Source organism: Mesoplodon bidens, assembly GCF_964165515.1.
Source record: "Mesoplodon bidens genome assembly, chromosome: 8".
In the NCBI taxonomy this organism is placed as follows: domain Eukaryota; kingdom Metazoa; phylum Chordata; class Mammalia; order Artiodactyla; family Ziphiidae; genus Mesoplodon; species Mesoplodon bidens.
The window spans coordinates 78899432-78925226 of NC_138165.1; the positions used below are offsets into that span (position 1 = coordinate 78899432).

Here is a 25795-nt window from a genome sequence, read left to right on the forward strand (position 1 = left end):
TTTTCCTCACTTATGGAAGGAAAGCCCCTTACTTATACCCATGGCTTAAAGCTATGGAAGCCATTTTGCAATATAAAATATCAAAACTAAAGAAAAATGCCAGCGGCAAAGCGAAAAGACAGGAAGAACCTGTACCCTTCATGACACTGTTAAGTCACTACATCAACCGTGAACTGTGTATCCCTAGACTTCTTATGATGTGAGATACTTCAGTGTCCATGGCTTAAGCCACTGTTATAGAATTTTCCATTGCTGCCTACTGAAAATGCCATCCTAACTGAGAGAGCACTCAATAAATGACAGCTACTACTTTACGTACTACTAATACAGACGCACAATCCGTCCCAGAGTAGATGTAAGAATTATAGTTTTAAACAAACTGTAGCCACCCCCACCACTCTCCAGAAATAATAAAGCTAGTTTTATAATCATAAAGGATAAAACTTACACTCAACAAAATAAGTATAAAACTATCATAAAAGGTTAACTTCCAAAATATGAATGAAATAATTTTAAGCAAATCACTCTTCATTTTGAAGAGCGTATTTCAGGATATCCAGAGTCAGCAAATAACAAATATAGATACTGAAAAAGAAAAAAAAAAGGCTTGATTTTGTGGGCATACATAGCTTAGCAGATTCAGATTTGCACTGATTGCTGCCCATGGTAGATGCAAGGGTTAGAAGTGGTAGGAGGTACCAGACAATGTCTTTACCCTATTTACATGAATACATCACACATGTTGATATATTTGTTTGGTGGTGATTGAGAAGGAGAAGGAAGTTCACCTTCTCTCTAAAAAGGATTCTTCTGTGGGGTAAGGAGGAAACTTAAGATGTGGGATGTATTTGACATAAAATAATAATAATCAATTGCATATATCATCTTTTATTGCTTCAGATATCCAATAATTTAGTGTTATAATTTTTATGTTGATTAAAAATGTATTATTAACTCTATACCTTGAAAAAAGAAGGGCTACAGGGCATAGATTTAACAATGTTAGCTAATATCATTATCAAGGGGTCAACCCCAAGAAAGGAGTTGACATCTTTCAGAAATATAAAGGTCAAAAAGTCATTTGCCCCAGAATTAAATATTTAAACCCCAAACCAGAGAGCTCCCTGGCAGTCCAGTGTTTAGGACTCAGCGCTTTCGCTGCCGTGGCCCGGGTTCAACCCTGGGCTGGGGAACTAAGATCCCGTGAGCCATGTGGTGTGGCCAAAAAAACCCCTCAAAACATAAAAAAAAACCAAAACCATTTTTAATTTCCCCAAAGGTGGGAACCATGTCTGTTTACTTGGCTTTGTATAGTATTCAGTAAACTGTAAGTAAATATTTTAAATTGTTTCAATATATTGATAAAACTTCTAAATAAATCAATAGAACTATTTCTAAAACTGTCTCAGACAAATAAACTAAAAGGCATGTTATTTTATTGAAGAATTTTAACTAACCTCAATATCCACTGACTATAATGTAAAGACATAGTGCTAAGTGTTATGAGTTAAAATATAAGATATAGTCCTTGCCCTTAAGGAATCTACAGCCTAATTGAAGACATGAACATATCCTCTCTTTCATGAAAAGAAATAGCAATAAGTAGTTATAATAATAAAAGGTAATAATAGCCAACACCTGTTAAGCACATACCAAGGTCAAGCACTACGCTAAGCACTTTGACATCCTTTATTTCAATTAATCTCAAAATAACTCTGAGGCTGGTACCATTATTATCCCTATTTCGCAAATGAAAAAAATTGAGGCATAGAGAGGTCCCTGTAAGTGGCAGCCCAAAGATAAAAAGTAAGCATTCTAAGACTAGAACCTGTATATTTAACGATTATTGCCTCGTTTAGATGCTTCTTTTTATAAAAACTCAGTGTAAAAAGAAATACACACCTATTAGTCTTTTCCTTAGCCCACGAGGAGGTGCTGTTGACAGAAATTCACTTTTATCATTGTTCTGTTTAAAAATAAAAAAGCAATATAGTTTAAATAGTCAAATAATAATGATGACATGACTGTCATACAGAGTGAAGTAAGTCAGAAAGAGAAAGACAAATACCGTATGCTAACACATATATATGGAATCGAAGAAAAAAAAATGTCATGAAGAACCCAGGGGTAAGACAGGAATAAAGACACAGACCTACTAGAGAATGGACTTGAGGATATGGGGAGGGGGAAGGGTAAGCTGTGACAAAGTGAGAGAGTGGCATGGACATATATACACTACCAAATGTAAAATAGAGAGCTAGTGGGAAGAAGCCGTAAAATAGAGAGCTAGTGGGAAGAAGCCGCATAGCACAGGGAGATCAGCTTGGTGCTCTGTGACCACCTAGAGGGGTGGGATAGGGAGGGTGGGAGGGAGGGAGACTCGAGGGGGAAGGGATATGGGAACATATGTGTGTGTGTGACTGATTCACTTTGTTATGAACCAGAAACTAGCACACCATTGTAAAGCAATTACACTCCAATAAAGATGTAAAAAATAATAATAATAATGATGACATGAAAATTAATGATGTCTCTGAGTGAAAGAAAGGCTAGAAAGGAAGAAAAATATTTTGTTTTCAATAGACATTAGAACCAGATGAGCTCTTTCCTAGACCTGGAAGACAACAATATATGAATTTGTTGCGGGGGGAGAGTATGACAACAAAAACGATACAACGAATTCCGAAGGATTCCTAGGGTGGTTCTAGAAGTTGTAGTCCAGACACCTGCAAAGGATGCACTTCTATTATTATGTAAAGAAAAAGCTTATCAGCCTTTGAATTATTCTTCACCCATCAGATTAGCAGGATATTTTTTCTAAAAAAAGGTAATACTGTCCAGAGATGATGAGTAAGCAAGGATATGGGACTCCTATACTTACTGCAGTGGGCCTTTGCATGTACGAGAAATTTACTGGTGTTAAAGTATTCTGTGAGAAGGAGAGAAAAAAGGTTTCTACTTTTTACTTCTGTATTTTTAATTTTTTAAACATTTTACAGAAGTATAACGCACGTTTTTCTTTCCCTTACAGAATACTTTAACACCATTCAATTTCTAGCACAATAAAATGCCTACTGGTGTATACATGATAACTTAACAGTACTGATAAAAAGATAAAGTACCCTGTGTTTTTTTGGCAACATGAAAATATGACAAAAAATTTAAGTCTGTTATCTTGTGATAAGTTGTTGGTGTTAGTTACAAATATTATAACTAAATTGTTATTTGGGATATTAAGAATACTATTATAATAGGTGATCTGATCACCTATTGGGTTTATAAAGTATATCACAGTATATTTCAAACTTCTTTGGTCCAGATCCTTACAATTTTTTTAACGTTTTGCCACCTTGATCCAGTACACATGTGCATATATAACTTGACCAAATTATAATTAAATAATACTTATAAAATAGAAATTTTCTAACTTATTCTATTTCATTTTTTTAAACTGTAGATCATGCCCTACTAAACTGATTTCAAGAGTGAGAGTTGAGACAACCTATATCCATATAGCTTAATTATCAGGTCTGAGAATATTTGTGTCAAAATAACCATTTCAGAAAATTCTTGCTCAAAAAGATAAGGCTATAAACTATTAAATAACTTCACTGTTTGCTACAGAAATTTCTGCAAACTAATTTATCTTGACAGTTTGCTCATTTGGGCAACCTATTTTCCCATCAGGACAACAGACTACCTACCAGGGCAAACAGCTAGCTTATCAAACATTGGTCTACTTATCAAAACTCAATTCAAGACCCTCTCCTCACTGTGTCCACTACTCCTAAAATACTATGCCATGAATTCTGTCTAATACAGATCAGTTCCCCATCTTGATAGATGTGCCTTAAACCCCTCGAGTCCAGATCCCCAAGCCCTATACATACTCTCTCCTGAACTCCCCCTTCTAAGACAGTGCACTAAGACTCGCAGACTGATGTTCTCTTTTATTGTGGTATGTAAATATAATACCACTGATTAACAGGTTTTCTGATGGTCTCTTAGGGAATCAACAAGATCCACTAATGTGTTGTGATCCACAACTTGAAAAAGAATGCCAGAAGACCCAACACAGCCAAAAGTAAACAAATTAAATTAAATTAAAAACAAACAAACAAACAAAACACCCAGGGATAGTTCTGACACAGAAGAGGCACAACAGGTGGGTCCAGAAGACCTAGCTTCATTTTCCAGCTTTTCTCCTTCCTAGTTTGGTGAACTCAGACAAGTCACTTCACCTCTCTGAGCCTCAGATTCTTTATCTGTAAGTTAGGTATTTAATTGGCAAATACCTATAAATGATAAAAGTATTATCTAAATTAAGAGATGAAATGGATATTTTTCATCATGTCTTAACTTTGTAACACTAAGGGTTTTCCTTGTTTTTACTCAATTGCTTACCTTCAACTGAACTTCGTCTGAAGCAGAATGCCCTAAAGAATGAAACAAAAAGCCATGACTTACTACAAATACTTCATTTTCCATAATAGCCTAGTTTCATTAAAAGCAAAGGTGCAGGTTCTACCCAGAAGCCACTACATATTATTGAATTCTCAATTATTTGCATCTCCACTAGAGGCTGAACTGTCACTATTAATTTTATGATTTCTCCCATTAATGACATTTCTGTAGCACTCATGTAACAAGAAAAAATGGAGTCCTTTTCATTGTTCAATATTTTAAAAGTACACTATTTAATCTAGTTAGAATGGGTCATTCAAAAACAACTGCTCCACAATTCTCCAAACTATAAGACTTCCAGGGCTTCCCTGGTGGCGCAGTGGTTGAGAGTCTGCCTGCCGATGCAGGGGACATAGGTTCGTGCCCCGGTCCGGGAAGATCCCACATGCCGCGGAGCTGTGGCTGCCGAGCCTGTGCGTCCAGAGCCTGTGCTCCGCAACGGGGGAGGCCACAACAGTGAGAGGCCTGCGTACCGCAAAAAAAAAAAAAAAAAAAAAAGACTTCCAAATCCCCAAAACCTTATTTCAAATAGTATTTGCCAAAGCAAATCTTCCACGAACATTTGGCTAACTCAAGCAAATGACAACAGGATTTAAGACTGTTTCTAGTTGGCCCTGTCAATCTGTACAACTTCACCCCACACAGATCTTTTCCCCTTTTATTGATAGCTAAATACGGGTATATTAAAGCACACAGGTTGGGGTATTAACTGCATTTACTGAATGAATTTCCAGAACAGAAAAGAAGAAAATATATAAAACTGCACTTAGACAAAGAAAAGTAACATACTATAACTTTGAAGCAACAATAAAAACTCTCTTTAAAGAAGTGAAGTAAAATCTTACCCTTGCTACATTGAGGAATGTCTATGGTAATTTCAGGATCACTCTTCAAATTGGATGAAACACTTTTTCCTGGTGTATTTGCTAGTTCTGAAGCTGTAAACAGACAAAAGAAATATATAAAAAAAAACTTTTAATGGACAACAGTAGATTAAGAGGGGAAATAGCCTTATTTCACTTACATAAATTAAAAAAAAAGAAACCTGCTGTTACTAATATCAGAAAGATAAATAAACCTAGCCATATTAAAAGTACTACTGCTTTCACCTTTACTCGCTGTCTTCCAAGTCTTCCTTCAGTTATCCACAAGTCTCGCAAAAAAATACAAATAAAGAGCTAACTTTGACCTTGCTGGTTTCTCCAATTATCACACACTCTCCCTCTCTTCTCCATTGACAGGTTTATACTCCTTCCATTTCTTTACCATATATATTTGAGGCACATCTTTGCTAACACTTAAGAAAGAATGGCCAGAAAGTGGGATCTAAAATCAACTGAAAACTGTGTATATTTAAAATTATACTTTTAAAGCTCTTAAGTCTCCCATAAAATGTGGTTTATTACTCTTAAGTCTCCCATAAAATGTGGTTTATTACTTGTGTCTAAAACTCTAACACATATTAATAATGTATAAAATATGATATAGCACTGAACAGATGACATTTCTTTTTTTATTAATATTTATTTATTCATTTATTTGGCTGTGCCGGGTCTTAGTTGTGGCATGGGGGATCTTTAGCTGCGGCATGCGAACTCTTAGTTGCGGCATGCACATGGGATCTAGTTCCCTGACCAGGAATTGAACCCAGGCCCCCTGCATTGGGAGCGTGGAGTCTTAGCCACTGGACAGGGAAGTCCCAGATGGCACTTCTTCAACTGAGCATCAGATGAAATAGTTGGCTTCTGAATAGAAGGGGCCAGGACTTCCCTGGTGGCGCAGTGGTTAAGAATCTGCCTGCCAATGCAGGGGACATGGGTTTGAGCCCTGGTACGGGAAGATCCCACATGCCACGGAGCAACTAAGCCTATGTACCACAACTGCTGAGCCTGTGCCCTAGAGCCCGTGAGCCACAACTACTGAGCCTGCATGCCATAACTACTGAGGCTGCATGCCATAACTACTGAAGCCCACGCACCTAGAGCCCATGCTCCTCAAGAGAAGCTCTGAAATGAGAAGTCCGCGAACTGCAACAAAGAGTAGCCCCCAGTCGCCGCAACTAGAGGAAGCCTGTGCGCAGCAACACAGACGCAACACAGACCCAACACAGCCAAAAATAAATAAATAAATAAATAAATAAATAAATAAATTTAAAAGGGGCCCATTTAAAATGAAAAATACAATGTTTATCTTTAAAGATGCTCACGTTCTCACACTGTGATAGGCATATGGGAATTGAGTCTAACTGAAGGAATAGATTTACATTTCATACACTAAGAACATTGTTCACTGAGAACACTATTTAAATTCTCTTCCATCTTTTTTTTTTTAAAGAGAAAGTATAGTTGAATTTGTGTAAATTAAGCCACTTCACTGACTCAAACTCTTTTTAACCTATGTCACACAGCTTTATCCAATCTTGGAACTGACCCAAGATATTCATGACAGTCCCTACAAATGCACTGGCTTCTTCTTTTTTCTTAACCTCCTTGATCCTCTGTATCATTCATTACAGTTTTTTATATCTTTCTTTGAAATTATTCCTCCATCTGGGTTCCATGGTATTAGCCTGGTCCCTGGCTACTGTTGGTAGTTATTCCATCTCTACTTCACTGCCCTCATCCTCCTAAGCATTCTAACCTGCAAGTACCTAAAGCTCAGGCGTTGGCCTTCTCTTTACACCAGAAAAATATGCCATGTTTGGATTAAAGGCTGTTGATCCACAGGATAGGAAAAAAAACCTTCACATCAACAAAAAGCCACAAGAGTACAAAGTAACTTAGCTGAGATCATTTTGGTTTTATATTGAAACATAAAAATTCTCTGCTTTTAAATAAGTTTAAACTACAAAAGGAGAAAGGAAGAAAAAGGAAGAATTGAAGAGGAAAGGAAACAAGAGACAGTCATCCATGTATGGATATTAATTTCAATAATAAAAAATTGGGGCAAATATTTTATTTAATTTTCTAATTCACTTGTATTATATTTCACACAACAACTGGTCTGCAACATATTAGAAATTTTAAAATAAAACTCCTCTTTGCCTAATAATAACTTCGCATCAGGTTATTATCTGCTCCTATCTATCCAATCTAGTTTCAATTTCCTTAAATTCATCTTTCTCCAAGCTGGTCAAACTCCTTACTGTCCTTGTCCTTTCCATGTGGTAATTCTACCTTTGTTTTTTCTTTGCATTTACTTACTCATCCTGGACGTGTTCTCTGTGTTTTACAAAGCCTTCCAATCTACCTCTTGCTCTATTTCTAGCCCTATATCTTGGTTAGTCCAATTATATTTAATCATCTTTTATACTCAGAGTAATATATGATTTTCTGACAGATCATACCTTATTTTAAAAAATTAAGGCATTCTATTTTATTGATATATTTAGATGTAAACACAATTAGCAAAAATACTTAATAAGTCAAAGAGTGACATAACTAAACACAGGTCCTAACTAAACACAGATTTTGGAAAGTATGATCAGTCTTAAACTATCCAGAAAACTATCTTTTCATGACTATATTTCTTTCAGATGTGATGACAGAAATGCCCATCATAACAATACTTAAGTTCCTCACAGCACATATAGATATGAGACATGTATCATTGCAGTTATGTGCATGTTGACTATCCACTCAGGGAACTTCTACTTGATTACTCCAGTGAGGTTCCATTTTTCTTTTCACTATTAGTTCTCTTTCTCCAATGCTTCATTGTCATTAGGGTTTCACTTTGGCCTTGGTGTCTATCTGATCTTTCCTCTAGCAATTATATTAGCATTTTCCTCTGGTGTCCCAGAGATCCTACACAGAATTCAGTCATTTTTACAGATCAAAATTTTTTAATTTCTTTTTTTAAATTAATTTATTTTTTACTGAAGTATAGTTGATTTAAAGCATTGTGTTAGTTCCAGGTGTACAGCAAAGTGATTCCGTTTTTTTCAGATTCTTTTCCCATATAGGTTATTACAAAATATCAAGTATAGTTCCCTGTGCTATACAGTAAGTAGGTCCTTGCTGTTTATCTATTTTCTATATAGTAGTGTGTATCTGTTAATCCCAGACTCCTAATTTAAACCTCCTCCCACTTTCCCCTTTGGTAACCATAAGTGTGTTTTCTAGGTCTGTGAGTCTATTTCTGTTTTGTAAATAAGTTCATTTGTATCAAAAACTTTTTAGATTTCTTTATGTAGATAATAAACTCTAAGAAACACATCAATTAGTGTAAATTATTGTATGTACCATGTTAGGTTCAAAATTAATGATGCATATAATATTATATCTCTCAGAAAAACTGAATTTTGCAAATGCTTAAATTGTATTATGTTCAGAAACACAGGTCTTATAATTACTTCTTATATGTCCCTCATCAGTGTCAACACTCAACAAGTGTGACATTCATTTGACTTTGAATGTTTAAATGATCACTGACTATAATGACTGCATAAAAATACACCACTTAAGACACATATATAGATGTTCTATAATTATAGATTATAAGTCCTCTTATACAACGACTACATTTTGCCAGGTAGTTAATTATTATTCCCTTGCTCTTAACTTTTTGGTATTCCCAAACTTCCATAAACTTATGGACCTCCTTAATTTTAAAGTGCTTTCACATGTTATTTCCTTTCCTCAAAGCTTTCAAAACTGATGACCCCTCATGCCGCAGGATCCAAGAATAGTGCCACCTGAATTTTTAAAAAGAATTAAATTGCCAGTTTAATTTTAATGCTATATATAATTTACTTAAGTCTAGTTCTCTGAAAATCAGTAATTCACGTGTAATTAGTATAAGTGGTAACCTGGGTAAGAAAAATGTTAGAACAGCCCATTCCTAACAATTTTACATAAATAATTTTCTATAATACGAACTCTTTTCTTCTACATACAGTGTAAAACTCTTATTCAATAAATTCAGAATATCTCTGTGTGACTTAAGTCACTCGTTTACGTAACAAAAATTTGTTAAGAGCCTATGCTAGATGTTGTGGGAAGGACTCTAAAGACAGGGTCTCTACTATAACCTTAGAAACTAGCTGAGAACAGAAGACATCTGAGCATGAAAAAAACTATTGACTTTAAGTATGCTTGAAAATAAAATAACATCCCTCATTCATTCTTTTAGTGAATGCAGTGGGGTGATAACAGTGGGAAGTGTGGTTAAATACACCTTAGAAAAAGTGAATAGTGACTACAGAAGTCAGAAAAGCAACATACCTAATTTAGCCATCTTTTCAGGGTGTTTTCTATTCTGAAAAGAATAAACTTTATTCCCACCATGTGTAGCAGAGCCGTTTTTCAAGGATTCTGAAAGAAAAATGCAACATACATTTAGGAAAAATGGGTGAGGTTAATTAACAGGAAAAAAAAAAGAATTTTAATAAAAACTTAGGATTTGTACCCCTCACTGTCTTGCACAAATGTTTAACAATACATATTTATAAATAAGATATTAAAAATACACAGAAACTATGATACTGTTTACATAAATTTTAAAACACAGAAAACATGTTATTCACAGATACACAACAATATATAAACAAACACAACAACAATAAAAAGCCCACTAAAAAACACTCCAGACTAGAGGGATATGCATTCAATTCATGATAGAAGTTGCCCGAGGAGGGAGGACAAAAGGGACTTTATTAGTTATGCTTCTTTCTTTTTCTTTTAATAAATTTATTTATTTCATTTATTTTATTTTTGGCTGCGTTGGGTCTTCATTGCTGCATGCAGGCTTTCTCTAGTTGTGGCGACCAGGGGCTACTCTTCGTTGTGGTGCGCGGGCTTGTCATTGCAGTGGCTTTTCTTGTTGCGGAGCATGTGCTCTAGGAGTGCGGGCTCAGTATTTGTGGCTCGTGGGCTCCAGAGCACAGGCTCAGTAGTTGTGGCGCATGGGCTTAGTTGCTTCACGGCATGTGGGATCTTCCCGGACCAGGGCTCGAACCCATGTCCCCTGCATTGGCAGGCGGATTCTTAACCACTGCACAACCAGGGAAGCCCTGAGGTTGAGATTTAAACAGCTGTTATATGATAGAAGTTCTCTTACTCTCAACTAAGACCCTGACTTAATTTCATTCTTTAATTCTCCCTTTAAGTAACAACTGCTACCTACAACATACCGGACACTCATGGCTAGTAGTCTACTTGCTATCACAGTGATTCTCAAAATGTAGTCTGTTACGGAGTGGCGGGTAGGGTGTCTCTGAGGCCCCTGAGGCTGAAACTGTTTCATAGTAACACTAAGACAAGATCTGACCTTCTGACCCTCAATCATGAGTGTATGTTGAGGTAATCCAGAAACTACATGATGTGTGGTGATGTCACCACCCTGTCAGCTAACGGAATGCATGAAAAGATGTGAAAATCCAGCTGTTTTCTATTAAGTCAGACATTAAAGAGATTTGCAAAAATATAAAACTATGCCCTCTTCAATAATTTTTTGAAATAGATATTTTTCATCAAAATACATGTAATTTATGTTAACATGTAATGGGTTTATTATTGTGCCAAACTTTTTCTTTTAATTTTTTTGGCTGCACTGGGTCTTCATTGCTGCCAGCGGGCTTTCTGTAGTTGTGGTGAGCAGAGGCTACTCTTCGCTGCGGTGCGCAGTTTTCTCATTGTGGTGGCTTCTCTTTGTAGCAGAGCATGGGCTCTAGGCATGTGGGCTTCAGCAGTTGCAGCACGTGGGCCCAGTAGTTGGGGCACACAGGCCCTAGAGCGTATGGGCTTCAGTAGTTGTGGCATGCAGGCTCAGTAGTTGTGGCTTGTGGGCTCTAGAGCACAGGCTCAGCAGTTATGACGCACGGGCTTAGTTAACCCGTGGCATGTGGGATCTTCCCAGACGAGGGATCAAACCCGCGTCCCCTGCACTGGCAGGCAGATTCTTAACCACTGTGATGCCAGGAAGTCCCCAAACCTTTAATGAGTTTATTAAAGTGCCAAACTTTTCCGAAGTCAGTGTTTGCTCCCTTTATTGCTTAAGAGTTCCCATTGGTGTGTATATGCACGAACACTTGGTATTACCTAAACTCCTTAGTCTTTGCCAATCTAGTGGGTACAAAATGAATCTCATGGGGAAAGGCATTTTAATTTTCTTCCCCTAGTCACTAATGAAGCTTAACACCATTTTAAGGGTTTCTTATTTCCAAAGAAGAAATATGTTCTCTATCCTGTGTCTTGTCTTTTCACTTCTTGATAATGTCATTTGATGAAGAGAAGTACTGGATTTTTAAAAAACAGACTTTATTTTTTAGAGCAGTTTTAGGTTCACAACCAACTCAAGTGGAAGGTACAGAGATTTCCCATGTATCTCCTGCCCTACATATCCACAGCCTCCCCCCATTATCAGTATCTCACACCAAATGGTACATTCGTAAAAAAACAAAATGAATAAATAATTAAAATTAAAAAACAAAAACAAAAAAAACAGAGTGGTACATTTGTTAGAATCGATGAACCTCTGTTGACACTTCATTATCACCCAGAGTCCATAGTTTACATTACGGTTTACTCTTGCTATTGTACATTCTATAGGTTTTGACAGAAGTATGATGACATGTATCCATCATTATAGTATCATACAGAATGGATTCACTGCCTTAAAAATTCTCTGTACTCCATCTATTCATCCCTTCCTTATCCCTGACCCTTGGCAACCAATGTCTTCTTTTACTGTCTGTATAGTTTTGCCTTTCCCAGAATGTCAACAGAGTTGGAATCATACAGTATGTAGCCTTTTCAGATTGACTTCTTTCATTTAGCAATATGCATTTAAGGCACCTCCATGTCTTTTCACAGATTGATAACGTATTATTTTTTTTAGCATTGAATAATATCCCACTGCATGGATGTATCAGTTTATTTATCCTTGGTTGACTTCTTGGTTGCTTCTAAGCCTTGGCAATTATGAACAAAGCTGCTACAAACATCTGTGTGTGCAGGTTTTTGGGTGGACAGAAGAGTTCAACTCATTTGAGTAAATATGAAGGAACACAACTGCTAGGTCACATGGTAAGAATATGTTTAGTTTGTAATAAACTGCCAAACTGTCTTCCAAGGAGCTGTACCATTTTGCATTCCAACTAGTAGTAAATGGGTCCCTGTTACTCCACATCTCTGCCAGCATTTGGTGTTGTCAATATTTTGGATTTTGGCCATTCTTTTTTTTTTTTTAAGATTTTTTTTTTCATGTGGACCACGTTTTTTAGTCTTTATTGAATTTGTTACAATATTGCTTCTGTTTTCTGTTTTGGTTTTCTGGCTGTGAGCCATGTGGGATCTTAGCTCCCCGACCAGGGATTGAACCTGTACCCCCCACATTGGAAGGTGAAGTCTTAGCCACTAGACCACCAGGGAAGTCCTGGATTTTGGCCATTCTAACAGAGGTGTAGTGGTATCCTACTGTTGTCTGAATTTGCAATTCCTTAATGACATATAATGTTGAACATCTTTTCATATGCTTATCTGCCATCTGGGTATCTTTGGTGAAATGTCCAGGTCCTTTGCCCATTTTTTAATCAGGTTGTTCATTTTCTTATTGTTGAGTTCTAAGAGCTCTTTGTATATTTTGGGTAACAGTTCTTTAATAGATATGTCTTTTGCTATATTTTCTCCTAGCTGTGGTTTGTCTTTGAGAAGTTCTCAATTTTAATTAATTTGTCAATCTTTTCTTTTGATTACACATTTTTAAAGAAATTCTTCTATAATTAAGACCAAAGCCATATTCTCCTATATTTTCTTGTAAAAGCAGTTATAATTTGCTTTTCATGTGTAAATCTTTAATTAAGGTAATTAAGTTGTTTATGATGGCAGTTAGGAATCCAATTTCTTTTTTTTCTTTTTTTTTTTTTTTGCAGTACGCGGGCCTCTCACTGTTGTGGCCTCTCCCATTGTGGAGCAAGGCTCCGGACGTGCAGGCTCAGTGACCATGGCTCACGGGCCTAGCCGCTCCACGGCATGTGGGATCTTCGTGGACCGGCGTGTCCCCTGCATCGGCAGGTGGACTCTCAACCACTGCGCCACCAGGGAAGCCCCCAATTTCTTTTTTCATAAGGATACTCAATTGTTCCAACACCATTTATTGACCAGTTCATCCTTAGCCTAGTGATCTCCAATGCTACCTCTATCATATATCTATGATATGCACATATGGATAAGTCTGTTTATGGAGAACTTGTTACTGTAATTATGTAAATTAAATGTTTGGCACACAGACAAAATATGAATAAAAAATAAAAGTAGTTTCTATGTAAACTAAATTAAATGCTTTAGAAAGACGATAAAAGTTATTAACTAAAACAACTGATTTCAAATTAGGTATGGATGAGAAACCATAAAAGATTTAAGAAAAAAATTGAAAAACATAAAAGCACACTATGGTCAGACTGCATCAAAGTGTCTTTAAATGATCAATCTAATGGAAGGAAATAAAACTTGAAATCCTAGATAATACATTGTGGATATGCTATCTAAAAAAACCCAAAACCAAAACTGAAAGGTGCTGCTGTTCTTCAACCAGCTGACTGGCAAATTTATATTTAAAGAAAAGACAATTATACATAAATATCTACATATGTTTATATGTAAAACAAAATGTGTAGAGTATATAATTATTTTTATGATTTCCTTGTTCTGATATTTTGATAAATTGACCAATTAACAATGGCTCTAATCACACTGGCCAACAGGGATTTAGTATAATATATAAATAAAACTTTTTAAGTTTTAAAATTACTCAAAATAGACAATACCAAAGTAACTATGAACATACAATTCACAGAAGTTAAAATGGCTAATAAAGAAAAAATGTTTAATGCTGATGAGGGATCTTAATACTAGTTGATACAATCTTCCTAGAAAGTAAGTTAGCAATATGTAAGCCTTATAAAGTTCATATACTTTTTTTTAAATTAAGTTCATATACTTTCACCAGTAATTCTATTTGAGGAATCTTTTTTTTTTTTTTTTTTTTTTGCGGTACGCGGGCCTCTCACTGTTGTGGCCTCTCCCGTTGCGGGGCACAGGCTCCGGATGCGCAGGCTCAGCGGCCATGGCTCACGGGCCCAGCCGCTCCGCGGCATATGGGATCCTCCCAGACCGGGGCACGAACCCGTATCCCCTGCATCGGCAGGCGGACTCTCAACCACTGCGCCACCAGGGAGGCCCAATTTGAGGAATCTTTGATAAAAAAAATAAGACATCTGAACAAAGATTTATGTTCAAGGGTAATCACTACTGCATTAGTTATAATAATAAAAACTTAGAAATAATTCAGAAGTCTAACAGGGGAAACTATGTATTATTTATAGGTTAGAATATATTATTATTCAGTTATTAGAGGTTTTTTTGTTCAGAGAATAATCTCTAAGAATTTAACAATATGTTAAATTTAGAAAGAAATAACACTACTACTTCACATGCATTGGGATGGCTATTATTAAAAAAAAAACAACAGAAAACAACATGTGTTGGTGAGAATGTGGAGAAACTGGAACCCTTGTGCATTGTTGGTGGAAATGCAAAATGATGTAGTTGCTATGGAAAACAGTATGGTGGTTCCTCAAAAAAATTAAAAATAGAATTACCATATGATCCAGCAATTCCACTTCTGGGAATATTCCCAAAAGAATTCAAATCAAGATCTCACAGAGATATTTGTACACCCATGTTCTAGTAGCATTATTAGATTGTACAGCAAAGTGAATCAGCTATACATATACATATAGCCCCTCTTTTTTGGATTTCCTTCCCATTTAGGTCACCACAGAGCACTGAGTAGAGTTCCATCTGCTATACAGTATGCTCTCATTAGTTATCTATTTTATACATAGTATCAATAGTGTATAGATGTCAATCTCAATCTCCCAATTCATCCCATCCCCCCCACTTTCCCCCTTGGTATCCATGTTTGTTCTCTACATCTGTGTCTCTATTTCTGCTTTGCAAATAAGATCATCCTAGTAGCATTATTCACAATAGCCAAAAGGCTGAAGCAAGCCAAATGTCCATCACCCAATAAATAGATAAAGAAAATGTGGTATATACATACAATGCAATATTACTCAGCCTTGAAAAGGAAGGAAACTCAAAAAAAAAAAAAAGGAAGGAAACTGACACTTGCTAAACATGTATGAACCTTGAGGACATTATGCTAAGTGAAATAAGGCAAACACAAAAAGACAAATAGTGTACAATTCCACTTATATGAGGTACCTAGAGTAGTCAAATTCATAGAGTCAAAGGAAGTAGAATGGTGGCTTCCAGGGGCTGGGGGGAGGGGGGACTGGGCAGTTGTTTAATTAAGTACAGAATTTCAGTTTTGTAAGATGAAAAGAGTTCCAGAGATCGGTTGTAAAATAATGTGAATATACTTAATACTGAACTATATACTTAAAAATGGTTAAGATGGTAAATTGTATATTAATGTATATCTTACCACAATATTTTTTACAATTTTAAAAAATAGATTTTTAATTTAACCACAATTAAAAATCTGACATCATCCTTAAGTTCAAAAATGGAACTCTGAATAAGGCTAAATTAAAAATACTATGGGGGCCTCCCTGGTGGCGCAGTGGTTGGGGGTCCGCCTGCCGATGCAGGGGATGCGGGTTCGTGCCCCGGTCTGGGAGGATCCCATATGCCGCGGAGCGGCTGGGCCCGTGAGCCGTGGCCGCTGGGCCTGCGCGTCCGGAGCCTGTGCTCCGCAGCGGGAGAGGCCACAACAGTGAGAGGCCCGCATACCGCAAAAAGAAAAAAGAAAAAAAAAAAAAAAAAATACTATGGATTGGGACTTTCCTGGTGGCACAGTGGTTAAGAATCCTCCTGCCAATGCAGGGGACACAGGTTCGAGCACTAGTCTGGGACGATCCCACATGCCGCAAAGCAACTAAGCCTGTGGGCCATAACTACTGAGCCTGCGCTCTAGAGCCCACGAGCCACAACTACTGAAGCCCGCATGCCTAGAGCCCGTGCTCCGTAAAAAGAGAAGCCACCGCAATGACAAGCCCGCGCACCACAAGGAAGAGTAGCCCCTGCTCGCCGCAACTAGAGAAAGCCCGCACACAGCAACGAAGACCCAACGCAGCCAAAAATAAATAAATACATAAATAAAATTTAAAAAATACTATGGATGGACCACATATTTGTCTCAGAATTTTCTAACAGCCAACTTATAATCAATTAAAGAATTATTCTGTTCATAAAATTAAAAAACAAATCGTTTAAGAGAAGCATCAATAAGGCAAATTGTTCTTGAGGACACTTGTCTGATTGTTTGGGGGAGATCTTTCAGAAAACATTCTGTTTAATGCCTGAGACCACCTAGCACCTCCATGCAATGATTTTTCACCAGAGTGGATGGATTAATAGAATATAAGAGTTATGCCAGGTATGTCAAGATATGTGTTGCTTATAAGAAGCAGCTTATACTTCAATAGTAAGTAAAGGGATTGATTAATAAAGTATTTAAAGGTCCTTGTTGAAAAGTTTTTTCCTTTTAAATATTCCTTAAGATTCTTTGTGAAATGTCTGTGTTTTAAAAGTAATGCTTATCAGGACTTCCCTGGTGTTCCAGTGGTTAAGATTCAGTGCTTCCACTGCAGGGGACACAGGTTTGATCCCTGGTTGGAGAACTAAGTAAGATGTGGCCAAAAAAAAAAAAAAAAAAAAAAAATCCTTACTGCCTTCTGTTTGTAATTAAGGATTAGGCAGAAGCTTATTGTTCAGTATCTCAAATAAAGTTAAGCAAGATGGTAAAAGATGTCACCTTTTCTTCCCTAAAGAAAACATTAAAAGAAAACTCTCCTTCCTACACCTTATCTGAAACACCACTCTCCACCCCTATACACATTTTCGCAAAGAAGAAAAAACAAAGCAAAACAGGAAAAGTCACGTTTGCAAGACTTAACTGTAAGTTACGGGCTCCTCTGTCATACATGCCCATAGCCAAATAAATGAACAGCCCCATTTCCTGTACTCAAACTTATGTGTGTGCATGTATATGCAGACAGATACACAACAAACTGTCAACAGGTCCATGTTCTTTTTTTAAATTAATTATTTATTTTTGGCTGCATTGGGCCTTCGTTGCTGCACGTGGGCTTTCTCTAGTTGCGGCGAGCAGGGGCTACTCCTCCTTGCAGTGAGTGGGTTTCTCACTGTTGTGGCTTCTCTTGTTGCAGAGCACGGGTTCTAGGCACGCGGGCTTCAGTAGTTGTGGCGCACGGGCTCAGTAGTTGTGGCTTGCGGGCTCTAGAGCGCAGGCTCAGTAGTTGTGGCGCACGGGTTTAGTTGCTCCACGGCATGTGGGATCTTCCTGGATCGGGCTCAAACCCGTGTCCCCTGCATTAGCAGGCAGATTCTTTTTTTTTCAGTTTACTTTTTTTTTGATGGAGTATAATTGCTTTACAATGTTATGTCAGTTTCTGCTGTACAACGAAGTGGATCAGCTCTATGTATACATATATCCCCTCCCTCTTGGACCTCCCTCCCACCCCCATGCCCCCAATCCCACCCATCTAGGTCATCACAGAGCACTGAGCTGAGTCCCTGTGCTATACAGCAGGTTCCCACTAACTATCTATTTTATGCGTGGTAGTGTATATATGTCAATCCTAATCTCCCAATTCATCCCACCCTCCCCTTCCCCTCTATGTCTACATGTCCGTTCTCTACGTCTGCGTCTCTATTCCTGCCCTGCAAATAGGTTCATCTGTACCATTTTTCTAGATTCCACATATATGCGTTACTATACGGTATTTGTTTTTCTCTTTCTGACTTACTTCACTCTGTATGACAGACTCTATGAACTTTTAAGAGATCACAGGTTAAACAACCACAAAAACAGCTTGGCCTTATCCAGTAAAGTTGAAGATACCCATATCTTATGACCCTGAAATTCCACTACTTGGGATATATTCCAGAAAAACTAGTACATATGTATATCAGGATAGATGTATATTCATAGCAACATTGTTCCTGATAGCTAAATGGCAGGCGGATTCTTAACCACTGCGCCACCAAGTAAGTCCCAGGTCCATGTTCTTAAAGCATGCATTCTCAACAGGAATAATACTGCTCCTGATGCAACGGAAATGGCTCTTGGTGGGAGGAGGGGGAGTGTGGAAAACATCTTAGATATTGCAATGGTCTGTTGCCCTCCAAAGAATCTTAGTACATAAGAGATATACAGCATATATGTAGTATTAAATTTCATGGGTGGGGGGTGATAAGGAGAAAAAGTCTAGAAAGGTTCCTTAGGGGATCATAATTTTTAAAAGCTTGAGAAATACAGCTTTAAAGCAAAGTTCCCCAACCAGTGTGCAGAAATTAAAGACATGGGTTACAGGTGTGCTGAGTATTGATCCTCTCAGGCCTCTGAGGATGCAGTCAGGGCCTGCAGAGTGGGTGGGAACAGGGGTCAGAAGCCCAAGGCATTTATCCCTGGTCTGGAGCATTTTCCTCTTTTCTTGTTTCTTTCTTTTTCTTTGGCTGCACCAGGGATTGAACCTGGACCACAGCAGTAAAAGCACCAAGTCCTAACAACTGAACCGCCAGGGAAATCCCAAATTTTCCTCTTTATTTCAGTGTGCCTCCAAATATCATTTGCTGTGGGTGCTGTTACAAGAAAGCACTGAGTTTCTACTACAGATATATTACCATTACAATAAGAAACTATTTAAAAAAAACACTTAGAAAAAATATTGTTTTCAATCTGTTCTTAGGTCTAACACAAGAGTCAAGAATCCAAAGTTCTATTCAGAATATGCCCTAAGGGCTTCCCTGGTAGTGCCCGTGGTTAAGAATCCACCTGCCAATGCAGGGGACATGGGTTCGAGCCTTGGTCCAGGAAGATCCCACATGCCGCGGAGCAACTAAGCCCATGCGCCACAACTACTGAGCCTGCGCTCTAGAGCCTGCGAGCCACAACTACTGAGCCCACATGCCACAACTACTGAAGCCCACACACCTATAGCCCATGCTCCGCAACAAGAGAAGCCACCACAATGAGAAGCCCGCGCACGGCAACAAAGAGTAGCCCCCGCTCGTCACAACTAGAGAAAGCCTGCGTGCAGCAACGAAGACCCAACACAACCAAAAATAATAAATAAATAAATAAATAAATAAATAACAAGAATATGCCCTGCCCAGTAAGCCTACTGAGGGACAATGGTTGTTTTTTTTGTTTTTTTTGTTTTTTTTTTTTTTTTTTTTTTTGCTGTACGCGGGCCTCTCACTGCTGTGGCCTCTCCCGTTGCGGAGCACAGGCTCCGGACACACAGGCTCCACGGCCATGGCTCGCGGGCCCAGCCGCTGCGCGGCATGTGGGATCTTCCGGGATAGGGGCACGAACCCGTGTCCCCTGCATCGGCAGGCGGACTCTCAACCACTGCGCCACCAGGGAAGCCCCAATGGTTGTTTTTTATATCATATCATTTAACACTGGGAACAAATCCAGAAGCAGTATCACTCAAGAGGTGACAAAAAGGTTGGGAGTAGTCACAGTGGCCATTTATAAGTCAAATATCAGAGAGTAAAAGACATGTACATGAGGGAGACAGGTGGCAGAGAGAACAGAACTGATGCACAGAGAAGACTTGAGGGAGACCGGGAGATACGTGAAAGCAAAGTCCCTCATTTCGTAACATGCTCCCAGCTCCAATGCCCCTAGTGCCCAACAATACTGATTTTGTTCCTTGATCTTTATTTTTTTAAGTCAACTTAAGTAGGTCTATGCTCCTTGCACCCTGATATAAATCTGTGCTCTTTGAGCCCTAAGTTAAGTAAATTATAATTCAAGACTAAGATTTTTTAAGCACTGTCTGGCAGGAATCTGGCTTAGGTGTAAAAAAACATAACATCAGCATACCTAGGTTGGAACACATTACTTCTTGGAATCTTCCTTCTAACTATTTTTGTAAAGAATATCAAGTTAATAATAAAGTGACTTGCTTTATGAAATTATTTCAAATTAGTTAAAAGTATAGATATCTTAAAAAAACAACTTTAGAGTGCTTGGTCTGTAGACTATCTTTCTAAAAATATTTAAGCACCAGACTGGTTTTTTTAAAAAAAAGAACTATGTATAGATTAAAAAACGTACAGTAGAAACTCAGTGCTTCCTACCTTTCCAACTATAGAGAAAAAATCTGAAGCAATGCTCTTCTTCTTTTTTTTAAAAATTATTTTATTTTATTTATTTATTTTTGGCTGTGTTGGATCTTTGTTGCTGGGCACAGGCTTTCTCTAGTTGCAGTGAGTAGGGGCTAGTCTTGGTTGCGGTGCACGGGCTTCTCACTGCGGTGGCTTCTCTTGTTGTGGAGCATGGGCTCTAGAGCGCAGGCTCAGTAGTTGTGGCGCATGGGCTTAGTTGCTCCACAGCATGTGGGATCTTCCTGGACCAGGGCTCGAACCCGTGTCCCCTGCATTGGCAGGTGGATTCTTAACCACTGCGCCACCAGGGAAGCCCTAAAGTAATGCTCTTCTGATGAGAAATAAAATATTATAGCACACCACATAAAAAGTTTTGGAGGTGGATGATAGTGATGGTAGCACAACATTATGAATGTATTTAATATAACTGGACTGTACACTTAAAAATGGTAAAGATGGTAAATTTTATGTTATGGGTATCTTACAATTTAAAAAATTGGGAAAGGGACTTCCCTGGTGGTCCACTGGGTAAGACTGTGTGCTCCCAGTGCAGGGGGCCCGGGTTCGATCCCTAGTCAGGGAACTAGATCCCACATGCCACAACTAAGAGTCCACATGCTACAACCAAGAAGTCTGCATGCTGCAACTAAGAGCCCACATGCCACAATGAAGATCCTGCATGCCACAACTAAGACCTCGTGCAGCCAAAATAAATTAAAAAAAAAAAATTGTAGCACAATGTTGCCTAACCTACCAGACTACTTTTATGTATCCTGCAAAGCAATTTCAGCCACTCACAGAAATATGAGCGTACACTCCCAACTCCAACAACGACCACCCCCCTCACTCCACAAATACCTTGAACATGGTGTCCTAATACTTCCACATAGTTCTGATCTTTTAAAACTTCCTGGTCATCTTCCTCCAAATCATATTCTGGCTTCTTTATTATTTTTTTTGTGTTGACCAAAAGCTGGGCCCTCTCCTTTTTTATTTTAGCTCCTATAAGAACATCCAAAGAATCAGAACATGACAGGTATAAGTTCTTTCTAAACACTACAGTTAAATAAATAAACTATACTATAATATTGTCATTACTTAAAAGCTGGAAAAAAATTCAGTGTTTTCTCTTTGATTCAGGTACAGATCTCTCTTCCAAAGTTTATAAGTTAAAAAAACAAAACCTTTAAATTATATATTTTGGGGGGTCAAAATGACTATACATTTTAATTACAATGGGTGGTTATCACTTACCACCACTACTGAGCACTTCACATTAGATGAGGCTTTATTATTTTTAATTTTCAATACATTTTGAATGGATTAAACTAAAAATTAAGGTTTATTTGCAGTCTTACTGGATCAAATATTCTGTGCTGTATTTTCAAAATAGAAGATTAAATTATTTTTAAAAGTGAAATAATACATAACCATTATATAAGCATCCCCTCAATTGTATAATCATTCAGTACCTCCTTCTCTATCAAGAATGTGATTAAGAACATCATCATCTCCCACAAACTGAACCTCCAGCATCTTGTCTTCCTTTGATTCCAGCTTGCTCATCATTGCCAACCTAAACAAAAGCAATAAAGCACTCAGAAGTGATGAAAAATTCGTATCAACAGCCAAATAAACATTCACATAATGAATACATGTATTTGCATAAAAGTCTTTAAGTATAAAAAAATACATTATCATTATTGTATCAATATTGTGTTTTTGATAATAAGTAACTCAATTCTTTATCTGAAAAATGGAAGAGAGGAAGAAGTGACTGAGATTAGGAAAAAGCCAAATCCAATCAAGGCAACTAAAATATAATGACAAGAAAATAATTCTGCCTGTAAAGAAAGCTCTAACCAATATACAGAATAACAACATTATTAGAAAGGGGGTGGTTAATACATGAGAGTTTAGAAAAGGGCCAGCCAAACAAAGAATAATGGTTTGGTGGATTGTCATATCTGTTCACTAGAAAGATATAGTCCACTGGGGGAAGTCTGTGTGCTTCACTTGGTGTACCAAGACTGGATCAAATAATTTTCAAGCATCTCCCTTTACTATTAAACTGCATGCTCACCAAACAACTTGACAATCATGGATATGGCTTTCTAGGTATCCTGGTAACTAAAGAGTAAGCATGAATCTTTCCAGTACTTCAGAGTCAGTTCTTCACTGAACAAATTTCGGATTTGGCAAGCAAAAGTTTGATCAACTCTGGCTCCGCTGACAAAATTTAGTTTCAGAACTTATAATGCTAATGCCTGAAACAAATAAACGATTCCAACTAGTTGTCAGCTAATCAGTTTACTCAAAAAATGAATTTTTTTCTCTCTTCTCTCTCTCATAAATCCTATTTATGCCTTTTCCCCTGACAAGAGGATCTACAGATTGAGTCCCCCATGAGTCAGTTATCTGCATGCAGATAACTTACTAAATGTTGCCAAGTTTTCTTCTGTAACTAGCACACTTAAATGATTTGTCTCAGTTTTCATTTACCTTTAAAGGTACTACATATTTTGCAGCTGGGAAATTCAAGTAGAGTCACCTGTAATTGGAAAAAGAACTCAGTCGGGCCAGCTAACAGGAAAACGAAAGCAACCAAAGAAGTTCATGAGTTTTAACAAACAAGATGAGTAGATAAAGGCAGATCTTAGAAAGCCAAAGTTGTTATGATGGCACAGTAAAGGGCGAAATGACCATTACCATTTTGGCCAGGGAGCCTTAGAGACTGAGAAGATCTAACTTGTGGGGGCAAGTAGGTGGAGGGAGGCCAAAATGTGAGCACTTACTATGTGCTAGACACTCTTCTCAATATTCTATATGTATTCTCATTTAATCCTCACAACAATTCCATTAGGTTTATACTTTGTGTACAAAGATTATACTTCATCTATAATTTATATGGCCACTGCCAGTAGAACATATCCATTTGGACCAACCTTCTAGTCATGAAGGTTGCTTCTTATTATGGGGAACTGGGTGTATTAGAGAAGTTTAATGCATCTATGTGACATTTATACAAAATTAAAAAACACAGTTTCTTTCTATCTGTATAAAATAAAGTTTTTTAAGGGGCTGTTTGTCAGGCACTGTGTTAGGCACTTTTATGTATACCAGATCAATAAATCCTCAGATTCTCTGAGATGGTTAAAATGTATTTAATTCCCACAATTTACAGATGAGTAAACTGAGGTTAAAGATTAAATTACTCACTCAAATTCACACAATTAGAAAGTGTGTTAGGGCTGAAACCCAAGTTTGACTAATTCCAAAGACCCTGATCATTTTATTAAATGACACACTTCTCCTGCCATTAAACACAAATCTGTTATCCTAAATGCTTGTCTTGACCTCTGGAAACTATTCATAATATGTTTAGTCATTCTCCCACACAGTGGTTCAAATATCCAAGAACTTCTACAGTTCCTCTAGGTTTCTAGTTCATTAGGTTAAACATCACTAGTTCTATCAAGCATACTTTTAAGAGCAGCATAGGCTACATTATTTAAACCTATATACTGCTGTGTTCTACAAAGGATTTGAAGCAATGACAATAAGCAGTGCAATACAACAAATGATAAACTATACACACTAATAGGAAATCTGGATGAGGGAAAATAGAAAGAAAGGCAGAAAATAAAATCATACAAAGAATTTGGGCTCTTAGCTTCCTGGCAATCAAAAGGAGTAAAGGTCAGTTACATTACCTCTTATTAGCAAAAGTTTAGTAGTCCCTTCGGGGGAAAAAAAGAAGATTTTCAAGGAAAATTTAAAAACAAATATTCTAGACAACTTAATATTGTCCTAGGCAATTTCCGTATGGTATTTTATGTAAGAATTGTCTGGACAGAGGCAGCCTAACTTAGTCTTGTTTGTAGCCAAATGCATTTATACGTAATTTCCTTTTCTAGATTTTAAGGCATCTTATTATACAGTACAGAATCAAAAAACTGAAATTTCTACAAAAACTTTGAAAGAAACCTTTCCTTCCTTCTTCTCCAACATTTTCTGAAAACAAAAACAAAACAACCCCAGAACAATCGCATAATAAAATGAAAATATTTAGTGACCACTTACTCTTCAATGCACTGTCTTGGTGTTTACTTTTAAGTAGACTCTTTTCAAGGAGTTAACAGGGTAATACAGCAGCACCAAATGAGCGTTAACACAATACACTCTCCCCTTTGAGAGCAAATAAAAGATTTGCTAAAATTAAAAAAAAAGCCTTTAAAAAAAGAAGGTGGTATAGTTTAGTGGCTATGCACCAATTTTAATATCAGATAAACCTGGGTTCCGATCTTAACTCCACACTTACAACTGTGTGACTTTGGACAAAGTTGTGACGATTAAATGAAACCATGTGCTTGGCCTATGAAAATGCTAACTAGGTTCTTTACTACGGGTATTTTTACTTTAAATTTCAACTTAACCATGCAGATCTCTTGTACAACTCCATATCCCAACTAATGTCTGACGAAATAAAATTCATATTTTATAGCAAGACGATTTAAACATATTTAAACATAAACATAAAATTTTTCTTTGCCTACCTGGGCCTCCTCCCTCCACTTTAGTGTGTATTGCGCATCTGCATTAACCAGACCTCTTTAGGAGATAACTTCCTTCTTATCTTGTAAGGGGCCAGGATGACCCATGACCCACTCTTTGCTTTGTATGTGTAGATTTGGATTGTGTAAACTGTCAATAATATGCCATTTAATGTACAGCCCACAGTCTCAAAAACATCTAACAGTGCTTTGCCTTCTAACAAACGGAACAGTTCTTAGAGCTTTCTGAGAGGCTGTTCTCGGAGTTATAACCCTGTTTGGCTCAAATAAAATTTTCCACTTCTTTCTTAGATAGACTACTGATCAATTTTCGTTAGCACAGCTAACAGAAAAAGTGCTCAATAAATGTTGAATGAATGATGCCCATTTAATGTGCAGTGCCATCACACAAAGGTGTAGGGCCATGCTATTTTTCTTCAGATTTCAATTTAACTAGGGGAAGGTGTAGTGGTTCTATTAGGATTTCAGCTGTAAAGCGAAAAAGTACTGCATCAACTTGTTTTAACTTAAAAAGCTCTACCAAAGGAGCCTGGTTTATCAACATTTTACAACCAAGCACTGTCCCAGGGTGACTGTGTTCAGTTAGGA

The 25795-nt window shown here is 37.4% G+C and overlaps 1 protein-coding gene across 3 annotated transcripts in view; it reads right to left on the bottom strand.

Moving 5' to 3' along the window:
• The window catches only part of ORC2 (origin recognition complex subunit 2), a 51068-nt gene that overhangs the window by 24585 nt on the left and 688 nt on the right, over positions 1–25795 (bottom strand). Inside the window, exons 1-8 of one of the 3 annotated variants that reach the window (XM_081242433.1) lie at positions 24717–24766; positions 23136–23184; positions 22106–22209; positions 21492–21635; positions 9690–9779; positions 5310–5402; positions 4405–4436; positions 1903–1966 (exon numbers count right to left, since the gene is read on the bottom strand). In XM_081242433.1, the coding sequence (XP_081098559.1) occupies positions 1903–1966; positions 4405–4436; positions 5310–5402; positions 9690–9779; positions 21492–21635; positions 22106–22202 (520 nt within the window). In that variant the 5' untranslated portion in view covers positions 22203–22209; positions 23136–23184; positions 24717–24766. Of the gene's footprint in view, positions 1–1902; positions 1967–4404; positions 4437–5309; positions 5403–9689; positions 9780–21491; positions 21636–22105; positions 22210–23135; positions 23185–24716; positions 24767–25795 lie in introns of those variants that run through there. The other 2 variants (XM_081242432.1, XM_081242434.1) reach the window with 2 other exon arrangements.